General features: G+C 39.6%; 1 protein-coding gene across 4 annotated transcripts; it reads left to right on the top strand.

The window, feature by feature from the left end:
• The first annotated feature begins 1,031 nt into the window (after positions 1–1,031).
• Positions 1,032–10,181, top strand: LOC118778218 (E3 SUMO-protein ligase PIAS2-like). 4 transcript variants are annotated; one of them, XM_036529638.1, is made up of 14 exons: positions 1,032–1,073; positions 2,784–3,027; positions 3,967–4,051; positions 4,157–4,207; positions 4,716–4,806; positions 5,059–5,193; positions 5,540–5,645; positions 5,876–5,949; positions 6,520–6,680; positions 6,873–7,006; positions 7,185–7,359; positions 7,808–7,947; positions 8,189–8,226; positions 9,598–10,181. In XM_036529638.1, exons 1-14 carry the CDS (start codon positions 1,050–1,052, stop codon positions 9,787–9,789), a joined length of 1,650 nt encoding a protein of 549 aa, XP_036385531.1. In that variant the 5' UTR covers positions 1,032–1,049; the 3' UTR covers positions 9,790–10,181. The 4 variants fall into 4 exon arrangements, with proteins under 4 accessions (XP_036385531.1, XP_036385529.1, XP_036385530.1 ...); XM_036529636.1 differs by having other exon boundaries at positions 2,571–3,027; positions 9,598–10,180; XM_036529637.1 differs by lacking the exon at positions 1,032–1,073 and adding an exon at positions 1,605–1,960 and having other exon boundaries at positions 2,571–3,027; positions 9,598–10,180.
• Positions 10,182–12,000: the final 1,819 nt, after the last annotated feature.

Raw genomic sequence — 12,000 nt, forward strand, 5'->3', positions numbered from 1 at the left:
AAAAAGACCTTTTCACAGAAGAGTTGGTTTTCAAAACCCATGAGTTAATAAGATCCCTTCTCCTTTATAGTAGCCTATTCTCGACAATCACAACCGATGTAGTAAAACAAACTATGATTTTATATAATAAAATATAACATGGTTTGGGGGTAATTCAGCCCAGGCATACTTTTTTTTTGTTTCTCTCTCAAGGACATACCACCTTGAGGAACACTCATACAATTGGGACCATAGCAGATGTGAGATACATGCCACTTTACAAAACTGCATTCAGCAGAGTTCGGCAATTAGCTGCACAGATACTGAGCCACTAGTGTCATCCTTGAGATGTAGTGGGAAACATTACTGCAGTGGGAGTACATGCTACCTTAGGGGGTACAACCTTTATTACTGCATGTGCACAAGAGGCACATACTGGTTTGTTTGCAAAGATCAGCACTTCTCAGTATAAGTATAAAACTGAATTTTATAATGTTTAGGCCACTTTTCCAACAGCAGTATATTACATTAATAAAGATCTCCTGCAGACTTCGATGTGAAGCATTAAGACCACACTCTTCAAAAAAAGAAAAAGCATTGTGTAGGTTTGGTCTGGAATTGTGCTTGTTCACTTTGGGTTAGAGATCATGTGGCCCAAATTGTTTAATGTAATATGGCTTCATTTTGATATCAGAAATTTTAATTGTAGACATACGTTGCGAGTGTCTTGACCGACTAATATAAATTATTTGTAGATGAGACATGGAATTGCCACTGGCAGAGTAAAAATGGCCGCAAGTCTTGAAGTTATCGCTTCACTCATTTAGTGCTTTTTACAAGAAACCACTGTTTGTAATCTGAAAAAAAAAAACTTGATTTCGACTACAAAACCTGCTCAGAGATCCTTCGGCGGTTTTTTTGATTCGTCGAAGCTTCCATGTTATTATCTCACTGCTGGTGGGGCGAATCACCAGGCAGCCGGTCCAAGCAAGGCTGAAGACTGTGGGCCAATCTCCCGACCAATGACGTTACACCCCCTTGGAACGGTGCAGGATGGTCGCGGCAAGAACATGGCGGATTTGGAGGAGATGAGGGTAGGGAAAAGTATGCATCTTAGCAATTGCAATTCGGCGTTTCGGCAGTTGATCATCCAAGAGGCAAATGCGCTCTCTTGACAAGACGAAATTTCATTTCAAAGAAGTCCTGGAACCGGATATGATGACGTGTCACCCTGCCTAACTGGCCAGCTAGCAAGCTATCATATAGTCACAGCGAGCTACTGGCTAGCTCCGTTGACTAAACTATTTGTTTACTAACTAGACTAACACGATTAAAGTAGATCCGCAAAATACTCAATTTGAACCGTTTATAGACAACTAGACAACTAGATATAAAATAGTGGTCAATATATTTTAGTTAGTCTGGATATCTATATCGTCCGCTAAGATGAACTTAATCAAATAAGTATTCTCCGCTCCCATTGGCAGCTGGGCTTTGTTGTATAGCTAGCCAGCTAGCAGTCTCATCTTGATTGTAGCTATCGAGCTAACAATAGTAGTGACTACCATAGCTTGCTAGCTATCTTGGAGCTACGGTTTAAAGGGCAGCTAGCTGGAAGGCAAACTAGCTAGCTAGCTTAGTTCAGCCTCATAGCTTACATATTGATAATACATAACTGGTTATTTAGGTTTCTAATGTTATTTAAAAGGTAAACGCTTACTAACGATTTGTGTTGTTTTTGTTTGCTATCTTAGCTGACAAGCGTAGTTTTGTCCTTAACATAGCTAGCTAGTTAACGTTAGATTGTATTTACGACATTGATCACGTTTGTGTATCATCCCCTGTATGTTTTGTTCTCCCTTTTAACGGGTATTGGAATTATCTTTAACACTTTAGATGCTTTACGGTCACATTTGTTAAGGATTTGTAAAGAAAAGGATAAACAAGTAAGAACAATCAAGCATGGACCAAATAAAAAAGGGTCAGTCGGGTTTTTTTTTTTTTTTACTTTTTCATGTGGGGGTTTTCGGATTGGGATTGCTGTGTGGGAGGGAAGTGGCCTCAAACCACACATAGTGGGGCATAGTATGTTACACCTTACCAAGTGTACAATTTAGTGTGTAATTCCTAACGATATAGCCAATAACCGTTGCCCAAATCACTTTAGCCCTCAAAGTAGCTAGTCCCCTTATTTAATTTGGCTAGTTACTGACAAAACATGTTACACGTCTGTTAGCTGTGCGGTTAGACCTAGCTAACTTTTGTCAAGACCTCAGCACAACAAAACATTTCTACTGGATTTTTAATAATTTGTCTGGAGTAGTCTGTTTAAGCGACATCAAGTGGGAATTGGAAATGTATTGTTTTTAGATGAGTGATGTTAGATGAATTCATTTGGGTTCATTTCTGCTTCAGCTGTTCGAATTTCCTTAATGAACGTCTTATTGGGATCGTACAGACCTAACATTTTGAACACTTTTTCTCTCAGTGCCAAAATGGACATCTGTCCAATGTTACACTTTGACATTGACCTGAACGTCTAAAACTCCCCCCCCCCCTTTTTTTTTTTTTTTTTTTTTTTACATTTTCAGAATATGGTATCAAGTTTCCGAGTGTCAGAGCTACAGGTGTTATTGGGCTTTGCAGGACGGAACAAAAGTGGTCGCAAGCAGGAACTACTATTGAGGGCCCTGCACTTACTAAAGACCGAGTGTAGCCCAGCAGTGCACAGCAAAATTAAGGAACTTTATCGACGCCGCTATCCCAGAACAATAGAAGCTCTTTCTGACTTTTCCTCCCTCAAGTCTTCAGTCTTTTCCTCTGCCATCGTGGACTCAGACCTCGCCCTCGCTGCTGGGTATGCCCATGGTTCTGGCTCAGTGGCCCAGCACCCTATGACCCACAGTCCCATTCTCTTCCATGAGACCAAGCCCAGGATCGACATGCAGCAGCCAGCGCCTCCCATTCCACCCGTCCACCCTGACGTGCAGCTGAAGTCTCTTCCTTTCTACGATGTGCTGGATGTCTTGATCAAGCCTTCGAGTCTGGGTGTGTCTCCGATAGCTGTCTGTTTGATTTACTCTGTGGTGTGATTGCTTTTAGCAGGTCATTTGGCAAGCAGGTGCAGCATTTTTGCATATGCAAGACACTTAAGCAACATTTCATAACTTCAACAGCAACAGCTTCTGAAGATTTTGTCAGAGGAAATAAACTGCAACATTTTCTTATATTAAATCTAAATCTACGGTGTGAGCAGGCAGTTTCAAGAACTGTCCATTCAGAACTTAGAAGAGAGGGATACTATGGTGGCGATGCAGTGCATAAACCCCTAAAAATGCAGTTGCGAGTAAAGTGGTGCAAAGAACACAGGTGCTGGAAATGAAATCATATCGGCAGAGTTATCCTTAACCCTGTTCTCAACAAGAGGATAAGTGTACCTGTGGCACAGGCCAAAAGAAACCTACAGGCCTAAGTGCTTGTTTCCCATGGGGAAAGGTTCTGGTGACTCTGTCATGGTGTAGGGTGCATTCTCCAGGCAAGGTTTAGGTCCACTCAACCCCTTAAAGGAAAAAGTGGACACAAAGCCATTCTGAGCTATGACCTTCATCTTATGGTGAAGCATAAGTTAAGAGTGGTAGGATGTAGGATGACAGTTTGATGAGTATGAAAATTATGTAAACCATATGCAAAAGCTGCATCAGTCACTGGAAGTCAACTCAGTTGAACACTTATGGGAGATTCTGGAGTGGTGCCTGAGGCATATGAACATCTTTTTGGAGAATGATATCACATCTCTTCAGTAGAGTTCCAGACACTTGTAGAAGCTATGGCAAGTTGCACTGAAGCTGTTCTGGCAGCTCATGGTGGCCCATTGCCTTAAGACACTTTATGTTGTTGTTTCACCACATTGCTGCTTGGAATAGAATACAGCAGTAGTATCGTGTGATACATCTATAACTTAACATTCTTAAAAATGTTTTGTTTCAGGTGCAAGCAGCATCCAGCGTTTCCAGGAGAAGTATTTCATCTTTGCCCTCACCCCACAACAAGTACGAGAAGTATGCATTTCCAGGTTAGTCATCCACCCAGAGGTGATCTTGATAACTGCCATTTCATTTCATGTAAAATAAGAAAGAAATGAATGGTTATTTTTTTTTGTTATTGTTTGTGTTTAAAGGGATTTTCTCCCAGGTGGTAGAAGAGACTACATGGTTCAAATTCAGTTGAGGTAAGGCTCATCTGTATTTGGACTGCCATAGAATGCAGCAGCTAGATAAGGGTAAATTATGACCAGTCTTTATGGTTCAGGTTTATGCTTTCATTTAACATCACACAAACCTGGCAGACACTACCTTTTGGATTAATAGCAAAGCTCAGTGGTGTGAGTGAGAGCACTGGGCACAGTGACTGAAGGGGACATGACCAGAGTCAGAGTAAGGCTGCAGTTCATCCTTTATCTTCATTTGGGACCTAGGTCTTTAGTTTCAGAAGCTGGTCACATTTCTTGGGATGCCATATGGCTTGCAAAGCCAGGGCCCATCCTGCTTCAAGTTATAGATTTATGAGTGGTCTTATAGAAAGGAACGAAGATGCATCTTCTTAGGGCATATTGCAGTGATGTTTGAGGTAATCTTTGTGATGCATGTTTTCTCACTTTTTTCGAATTTTTACTGCAGTTTAAGAGAAATTATGCCAAACCTTTTGCCCAGCTCTAATTTCTTTGTTTTTGATCTCAGATTTTGTCTTGCTGAGACCAGTTGCCCACAAGAAGACAACTACCCAAATAGTCTGTGCATTAAAGTAAATGGGAAACTCTTTCCTCTTCCGGTATGTAGGAAATACTTGATTATATATTTTTTCCCTCTAGTGTTTATATACTGTTAGTGTTTCGTGAGAAATGTTAGTACTGAAGATCATTATTCCTGCATTCAGACAACCTTCATTATATACAAATTGGTAAAATTTGCATTTCTGCTCTCTTAAATGTATCCTATGATGTATTCAATATCTGAAAAGTAGTTCTGTCGTGAGGTTAATGTGGGTTATAAATAAATGATGATTATGGCATATTTGTTTTAGGGATATGCACCTCCTCCTAAGAATGGAGTAGAACAGAAGAGACCGGGGAGACCCTTGAACATTACCTCACTAGTTCGATTGTCCTCAGCAGTTCCCAATCAGATTTCAGTCACGTGGGCCCCTGAAATTGGGAAGGTAAGTTGTCATTTTCATTTTTGTTTCCTTTGTCCTCCCCCACTTGCTGTAATATTTCATTAACATTTCAGTTCTCATTTCAGTACTCTGTAATATTTCCAGAGTAGTCTTCATTGGGACAGCCATTCAGTAGTTCCTGTTGTCATGTGATTACTTTGGGTTTGTCTTAAATGTTTTGTTTATTTATAGCGCACCTCTTTCTGTGTATGTTTGTCTTGTATTTGTCTGTGCAATCATAGTATATATTTTGTGAACTTTCCATAATTTCTGCTGCTAGTATAAGACAGTCCATGTGAAGACAGACAGTACATTTTGTAGGTTTTTTTTGTGTTGTATTTTCTTGCAGACCTACTCTGTGTCAGTGTTCCTGGTCAGGCAGCTCACCTCTTCACTGTTACTGCAGAGGTTGAAAATGAAGGGCATCCGGAATCCTGACCATTCAAGAGCTCTAAGTAATATGCTCCTCAAATCGCTTTATGTTCTTACAAGAAAGACATTTAGAAACTGAGTGAGAAAAGTGTTGGCTATTTACTGAAACACCCTTAGTTATTATTATGCAATTAAACTGAATTTCTTAAATTTGGTAGCCTCAGACATTTATAAATTCACAGAGCACAGGTCGCTGACTGATGTTGTTGGTCCAGTGTGCATTGAACCTTACTGACCTTGCCATTTGTTTCAGTTAAAGAAAAGCTGACAGCAGATCCTGACAGTGAGGTTGCAACAACTAGTTTGCGAGTTTCTCTGATGTGCCCAGTAAGTTTTTTTTTTTTTTTTTAATTGAAATGAAATATTTTCTATTCTCAGTGTAACACACTCATAGTTTATACACAATGTTAGAGACTAACTAGTTTACCTCCCACAGTTGCTGACAGGTCTAGATTTTGTTTTTTGAGGGGTGGAAGTAAGTTTATGTTGTTGAAGGGAAATATCTGATAAGAAAATATCTCCCCTACCTGGTGCCATTAATTTAGTGATAGGTTAAGACAGCTGATGAAATTACAAATGTCTACATCAGTTAATTGTGTCTTCACAGAAGAACATACTTAACACATATTACAATTTTTACGTGACAAAAACAAATTAAGCACATTGATAACAATACTCTTAAAGCCAGACTGGTACACAGTCGTTTGGGTCCAGAATAAAGGATCTGTAAACTACATAACTATGTAAAGGACTTTTACTATGACAGCATCACTTTCAGTTACCTTTGGTATCTGCCCCACAGGTGACTGTATGTGATGTTGGCATAGTAATTGGCGTATCATCTCATATCTTGTCTGTAGGGTGGGGTAGTAACTGATGATGGCTTTGTCTCTCCAGCTGGGGAAGATGCGCCTGACTGTGCCTTGTCGAGCGGTCACGTGTTCGCACCTGCAGTGCTTCGATGCAGCTCTCTACTTACAGATGAATGAGAAGAAGCCCACTTGGATCTGTCCAGTCTGCGACAAGAAAGCTGCTTATGAGAGCCTGATCATTGATGGGTGAGTTGATCCTGGCAGCAGCCTCTGAAGACTCAGAATGATGGTGTGTTGGTCTTTGATATACCAGTATGTGTCTCGTGCTTCTTTGAGTTGTAGTCCTACTGCAGTAATCTTCTGAAAGTAAATGGTGGTCTGCATTCTGGGAGAATGCTTTACTTCATGATGAAGTGGGTGTTTCATATTCTCCCTCAGACTTTTCATGGAGATTTTGAACGACTGCTCGGATGTGGATGAAATTAAATTCCAAGAAGATGGGTCATGGTGTCCCATGAGACCAAAGAAAGAAGCTCTAAAAGTGTCACCCCAGCTTTGCCCAAATTTGGAAAGTAAGCATTATGATAGTGTGTGTGTGTGAATGCTACCTCATACATTAGGTTGCTCCTGAATAAATCATATTTGAGCTGGTATTTCAGCACTGAGGCTGAACATCAGCTGCAGGTGCAGTGTTCACAGTGATCCCACCCTTGCAGAAGTTAAAGACCAAGCTCTCCTTCTGACCCTCAGGCTCCACGCTGGTGCGGCCATGCTCAGTGATTCCCTCAACTGAACCCAGCAGTGTGAAGAAGGCGGATGTTATTGACCTCACTTTAGAGAGCTCTGAGGAGGAGGAAGAAGAAGACCCTCCACTCAAGAAGCGCTGTCTCTTCATGTCAAAGGCAGAGGAGACCCACACTAAGGGGTTTGTACTGAAGGATTACTTTAAGGAGCAAATGAAACACAATGTGCTCTGCTTATAAGCATCTTATCTGTTGACAATCACATTCTTAGTAGTAGTTGTTTCTTAAAAGTAGAGTCCCAAATAAAGGGGCAAAATGGGTATTTATTTTTTAATTGGCATTTTTCTTTTAATCAGCTGGGAAGTGTGCTTGGGCAAGTTCCTTATTTAAAATTACATGCTGAAGTCAATGTGAAATAAGATATTCAAATTTGTTTTTTTTTCCGATAATTATACATCTTTGTACTCCAGTATTACATGTAAGTGAGCCCATATTGGTTCTTCCAAACAGATTGATTGATTATTGCACAAACACTTGATTTTCAATACTAAATCCTTTCAAAGACAGCAGAAACATACAGAAACTGAAATTGATTGTTTGCTGATCTCTGTAATTGTGTTTTTCTGCCAGGGTTTTGGCCTATCAACCATCAACATTAAGAGTGCCAAATGTCCAAGCTGTGGAAACATCCTACCTGTCCTCTTCTCTTGCTGACTATGCAGTTCCATTCCATCACTCCACTTTGTCCACTATTCCTGCAGACATGCAAGGTTAGATGTTTTGATATGTCTTTCTGGAACATTTTGCCTTGAAGACATTGATGTAATTAATTGACTGCAGTGTCCTGGGTTGTAGAATGGATCTTTGTTGGAAAGTGTGGGGGAATTGAGGTAGAAGTGCTTCTGCTTTCTCTGTTTTAAAGGAGTGGTGTGCTGTATGCAGCATAGTGTAATGTTATTTTGATTGCCATGTCGTAATCTCTCTTTATTGTTCGGTTGTTTTCTTTTGTAGGTCTAGATTTGTTCTCCTTGATGCAAGGAGAGTCCCAGGTATGTTGAAGTTGTTTTTTCTAAAACCCATTTGATGCCATCCCATCAGCTTTTTGTGTGCAGTGTGGAATTGTTTGATTACCTCAGAAAACTTGCACTGCAAAATAGCATTCAGAGCGAGTAAGGCAGAGTTAATAAACAGAATGGTTACTTAGTAGGAACAGTGTATGCTATCTGTTAAACTTGCAGATTGAAAAACAGGATCTAAACACACACGGTGAGATGGTCACACATTTTTGAAACACTGACATAGAGAGCCAAGAAAATATCAATATTCAACCCCTGTGGTATTACAAATTCTATTGTGTGCCAGCGTTGTGAAGTAGACCGGTAACGTATTGAATAAAATCAAGGGAATGTAAGAGATGCATAAACTGTGGTGTCAGAGTCAGCACCATGATTAATGTGTAGGGTAAAATCACTCAATAGGAGAATCTTGTCATAGCTCATAATAGTAACGGATAGTTCAGGTAATTCAGATAAAAAGAAGTGTTCTGCCTAGGTGGTTGATAGAGCGTAACAAGAACTACTTGGTTTTTTCAAGATGGACTTCTCATTACAGCCATACATTCAAAGGAGGAAAAAACTCCAAATGTGATATTTCTACAACTGAAAGAATCGGCAAAAATAGTTGCTAATCCCCCACCTCTTTTACCCTGTCTGACAGACTGAAAAAAAAAACAACTATATTTTGATTCTTCAGTGAGGGAAGCAGACCCAACTGAGCCATGCCATGTTTCTGTCAAGAAGATAAAATCCAGCTTGCATTCAGAGATAAAGTCATTTATGAAGGAGGTTTTACTAGTAAGTGCTGTAATGTGTAATAGCTCCATTTTAAGTTTCTCTGAATGGGGTACCTCTGAAGGTTCAGTGCATTTTACAGGACCATAGACTAGATTACCTTCTCATAGACCCATGGGCTTCATTCCATTAGATTTCCTATACCCTCTTATAACATGATCATTGCACTATACATGAGGACATGCAGAAATACATTTTTTTCTGAGCACAGTACTCTGGGTTCCTAGAAACTTATTGAACAGTACCAGAGGCATTGGGAAGCTCACAATTCTGCTATCAGGCAGATGATGTTCATGCAGTATGACATTGATACATTCATTGGTCAAGTCACTAGTTACTACAGCATTCATGAGGTGTTGACTAACAGAATGGGTACTAGTGTTTACGGACACACATGGTTGCTAAGATCTTTGATAACATGAAAGAATCACCTCCATCTGATTTGAAGATAATCATGTTTAAAAAGGAAAGCCTATCCAAAAAACTATTGAAGTTGTCAATAAAAGTGACGTGAAGTGCTGGTGAGTTTGAGGGACAGATCTTTAAAAAGGTCTCCATTCATCTTTGCAGCATTACCGCACACCAATGTTCCTGGATAACTTACCCAGCAGCCTGCAGAGCCCCGCCTCCAGTGGTGGACTCATCTCTTCCTCCAGCCAATATGAGGGAAGCTCCCATAGCGGCAGCTCAAGCCACAATGAGACCGGTGTCATTACCGGGGGAGGAGGGACCAGCATCTCTGATATTATATCCCTGGATTAAATCAGTTTTGAGAATCTCCCACTCCAAAGTTCAGTATCAGATACTGCCATTCAGCTGTCCCATTTTTCCCCATTTAAGATGGTTGTTTTTACTGTAATTTATAATGCTACATATGGCCTTTTATTGGATGAATGAACTTTCAAGACCTGCTTGGTTGAAGAAAGGCGGACTGATGTAAGTTGAACATGAATGATCATGTAAATTATTTTGCGCCAGTGGCTTAATCTCAGAATGAGCAATACAAGGTGCTCAGAGGCAGCTCAGTTTTTGAAACATTAATATCAGTTCATGTTGTGTACAGTACTTTTGGTTTCTGTGTTCATTTGGACCACACATAGCAATAAAATACCTTCCATACATACAGTGCTAGTACTGGTTGTAAATTTATCAAATATGAAAATGAAAGTGTTTTAGCTGTTTTTTGATCATTTGCAAAAAAAAACAGGTAAACCCCTTTTCTTCTGTAGAGGTAGAACCATGTTGATTTCCTACTATCAGTTTCTTGGTCATTCCTGACCCCCACTATCGTGGGAAGTCTGGTGAAAACCAGCAGTGTCAGCAGGATTTCACAACCTATTGCTGCTGACCTGGTTGCAAGCAGGCTATGGGCAGGCTGGCAAATGGAATGGGTGGGCCAGAGCAGGTCACTATTCTGTAACTGTGGCTGCCATCGCAAGATTGCAGACGTGTTCAAAATGACACATTTGTGTCAAATGGGTTATATGAATAATATATTTGCACCACTATACAGATTCAGAAAAAATATATATGTATATACACACACAAATACTTGAAAATTCTGACTTTAAGCCCAACAAGAGTGGCCTGGCTCAGCATGTTTCTGCTGGTGGAAAAGGGGTTTTTGTTGTTGCACTTGTTACTGGTTTACTTTCATTGTTCAATGCTTTGAATTTGGACAAAGTTGATTTCATTGTCTTGTTTTTTTTGTATATTTTTGACAAATGCTAGTTATTCATTTAGGGACCTATTTCAACTGACCTCAATTGTTGATGAAATGGATACTGTGTTCTCTGCAATGTATGAAAGATACTACTCCCCTGTACTGGTTAAGTACTTATACCTTTGCAGCTATTGTAGAGGGTGTGTTACATGTATAAATATTTTTACTGGAGAGTATTTGTGTAACCCAAAATTAGACCAGTTGTAATTGAAAATGCAATACATAAAGCATGGTACTACCTTTCCTTACATATGTGAAAAAAATGCAGATATATACAGAGTTGGAGAATTGTACGCTGTACAAAAGGAACCTAACAGTGTGACTTTAAGCTCAGGAACCTTAGCCCACATGCTTGGACCGATCACCAGCACAGTTTTCTCTGTCCGTTTGAAGAAAAAAAAATAATTGGTATTTATACTGATCGAACACCAGGCTGGAACATATTACTGCCATATAGACGGAAAATGCCATGAATGTTGCCATCTATCTTGAAAGGAGCAACAAGCAAGTGAAATTGTCTCTTTGTACACAGCAGAAAGGAAAGGAGTAATCTGAGATAAGTTACTGTGTCTTGAAGTAGTGGTGTTACTGAATGTTTTTCAGTTAAAATTATAAATGGATGTTACTGTAACAACTTAAAAGCTGTGTTACTGAAACTATGAGAGCCGTTGCAAGGAAGGTTTTTCTGAGATTGAGATACTGCTTGTAGATCCCATTGCCCTCTTACATGAAGTCATTACAAGGATAAGTCAAATTTCCCAATTTGTGATTGGCTGACTGTACCTTCTGTGAATTTTTTTTGTCTTTATTGTAGTAAATGTATGTATTTTCAAAGTCTGTGATTCAGACAATGATCATCTTATGTCGATATTTTGTTTAAAATCTAATACGTTAATGTTTGTTGGATGTACACATCCTTTATGAAAAGTGCCAGGTAACTGACATTTTCCTTGAGGAATAAGGTGGCTCTTTCGCGTATGTAAACACCATTAATTGCCACTTGGTATTCATATGAAATACCTTATGCATCAAATAAGCAATGAAGTAACATCCTGACCATCTGCCTGGCATGAGGTTAAAACTGGCAGAGCTCTAACAGCAGGCACGATGTTGCTCCAAAGTTGGGGTCAGTTCCATTCGATTTCATTCAGTTCATTTATTGAAAATCATTTCCTATGGAAAATTTCAATAAATGAATTGAATTACAGTTCATTTCTTGAATTGACAGAATTGAAATGGACTTCAGAGCA

Source organism: Megalops cyprinoides, chromosome 5 (genome assembly GCF_013368585.1).
Source record: "Megalops cyprinoides isolate fMegCyp1 chromosome 5, fMegCyp1.pri, whole genome shotgun sequence".
In the NCBI taxonomy this organism is placed as follows: domain Eukaryota; kingdom Metazoa; phylum Chordata; class Actinopteri; order Elopiformes; family Megalopidae; genus Megalops; species Megalops cyprinoides.

Excerpts from the sequence above, each read along its gene's own strand:
- LOC118778218 (XM_036529636.1), top strand. The coding sequence starts at position 1,050 with ATGGCGGATTTGGAGGAGATGAGG. Across the intron at positions 4,052-4,156 it reads CGAGAAGTATGCATTTCCAG|GGATTTTCTCCCAGGTGGTA; the intron begins GTTAGTCATCCA and ends TTGTGTTTAAAG. Across the intron at positions 6,681-6,872 it reads GAGAGCCTGATCATTGATGG|ACTTTTCATGGAGATTTTGA; the intron begins GTGAGTTGATCC and ends ATTCTCCCTCAG.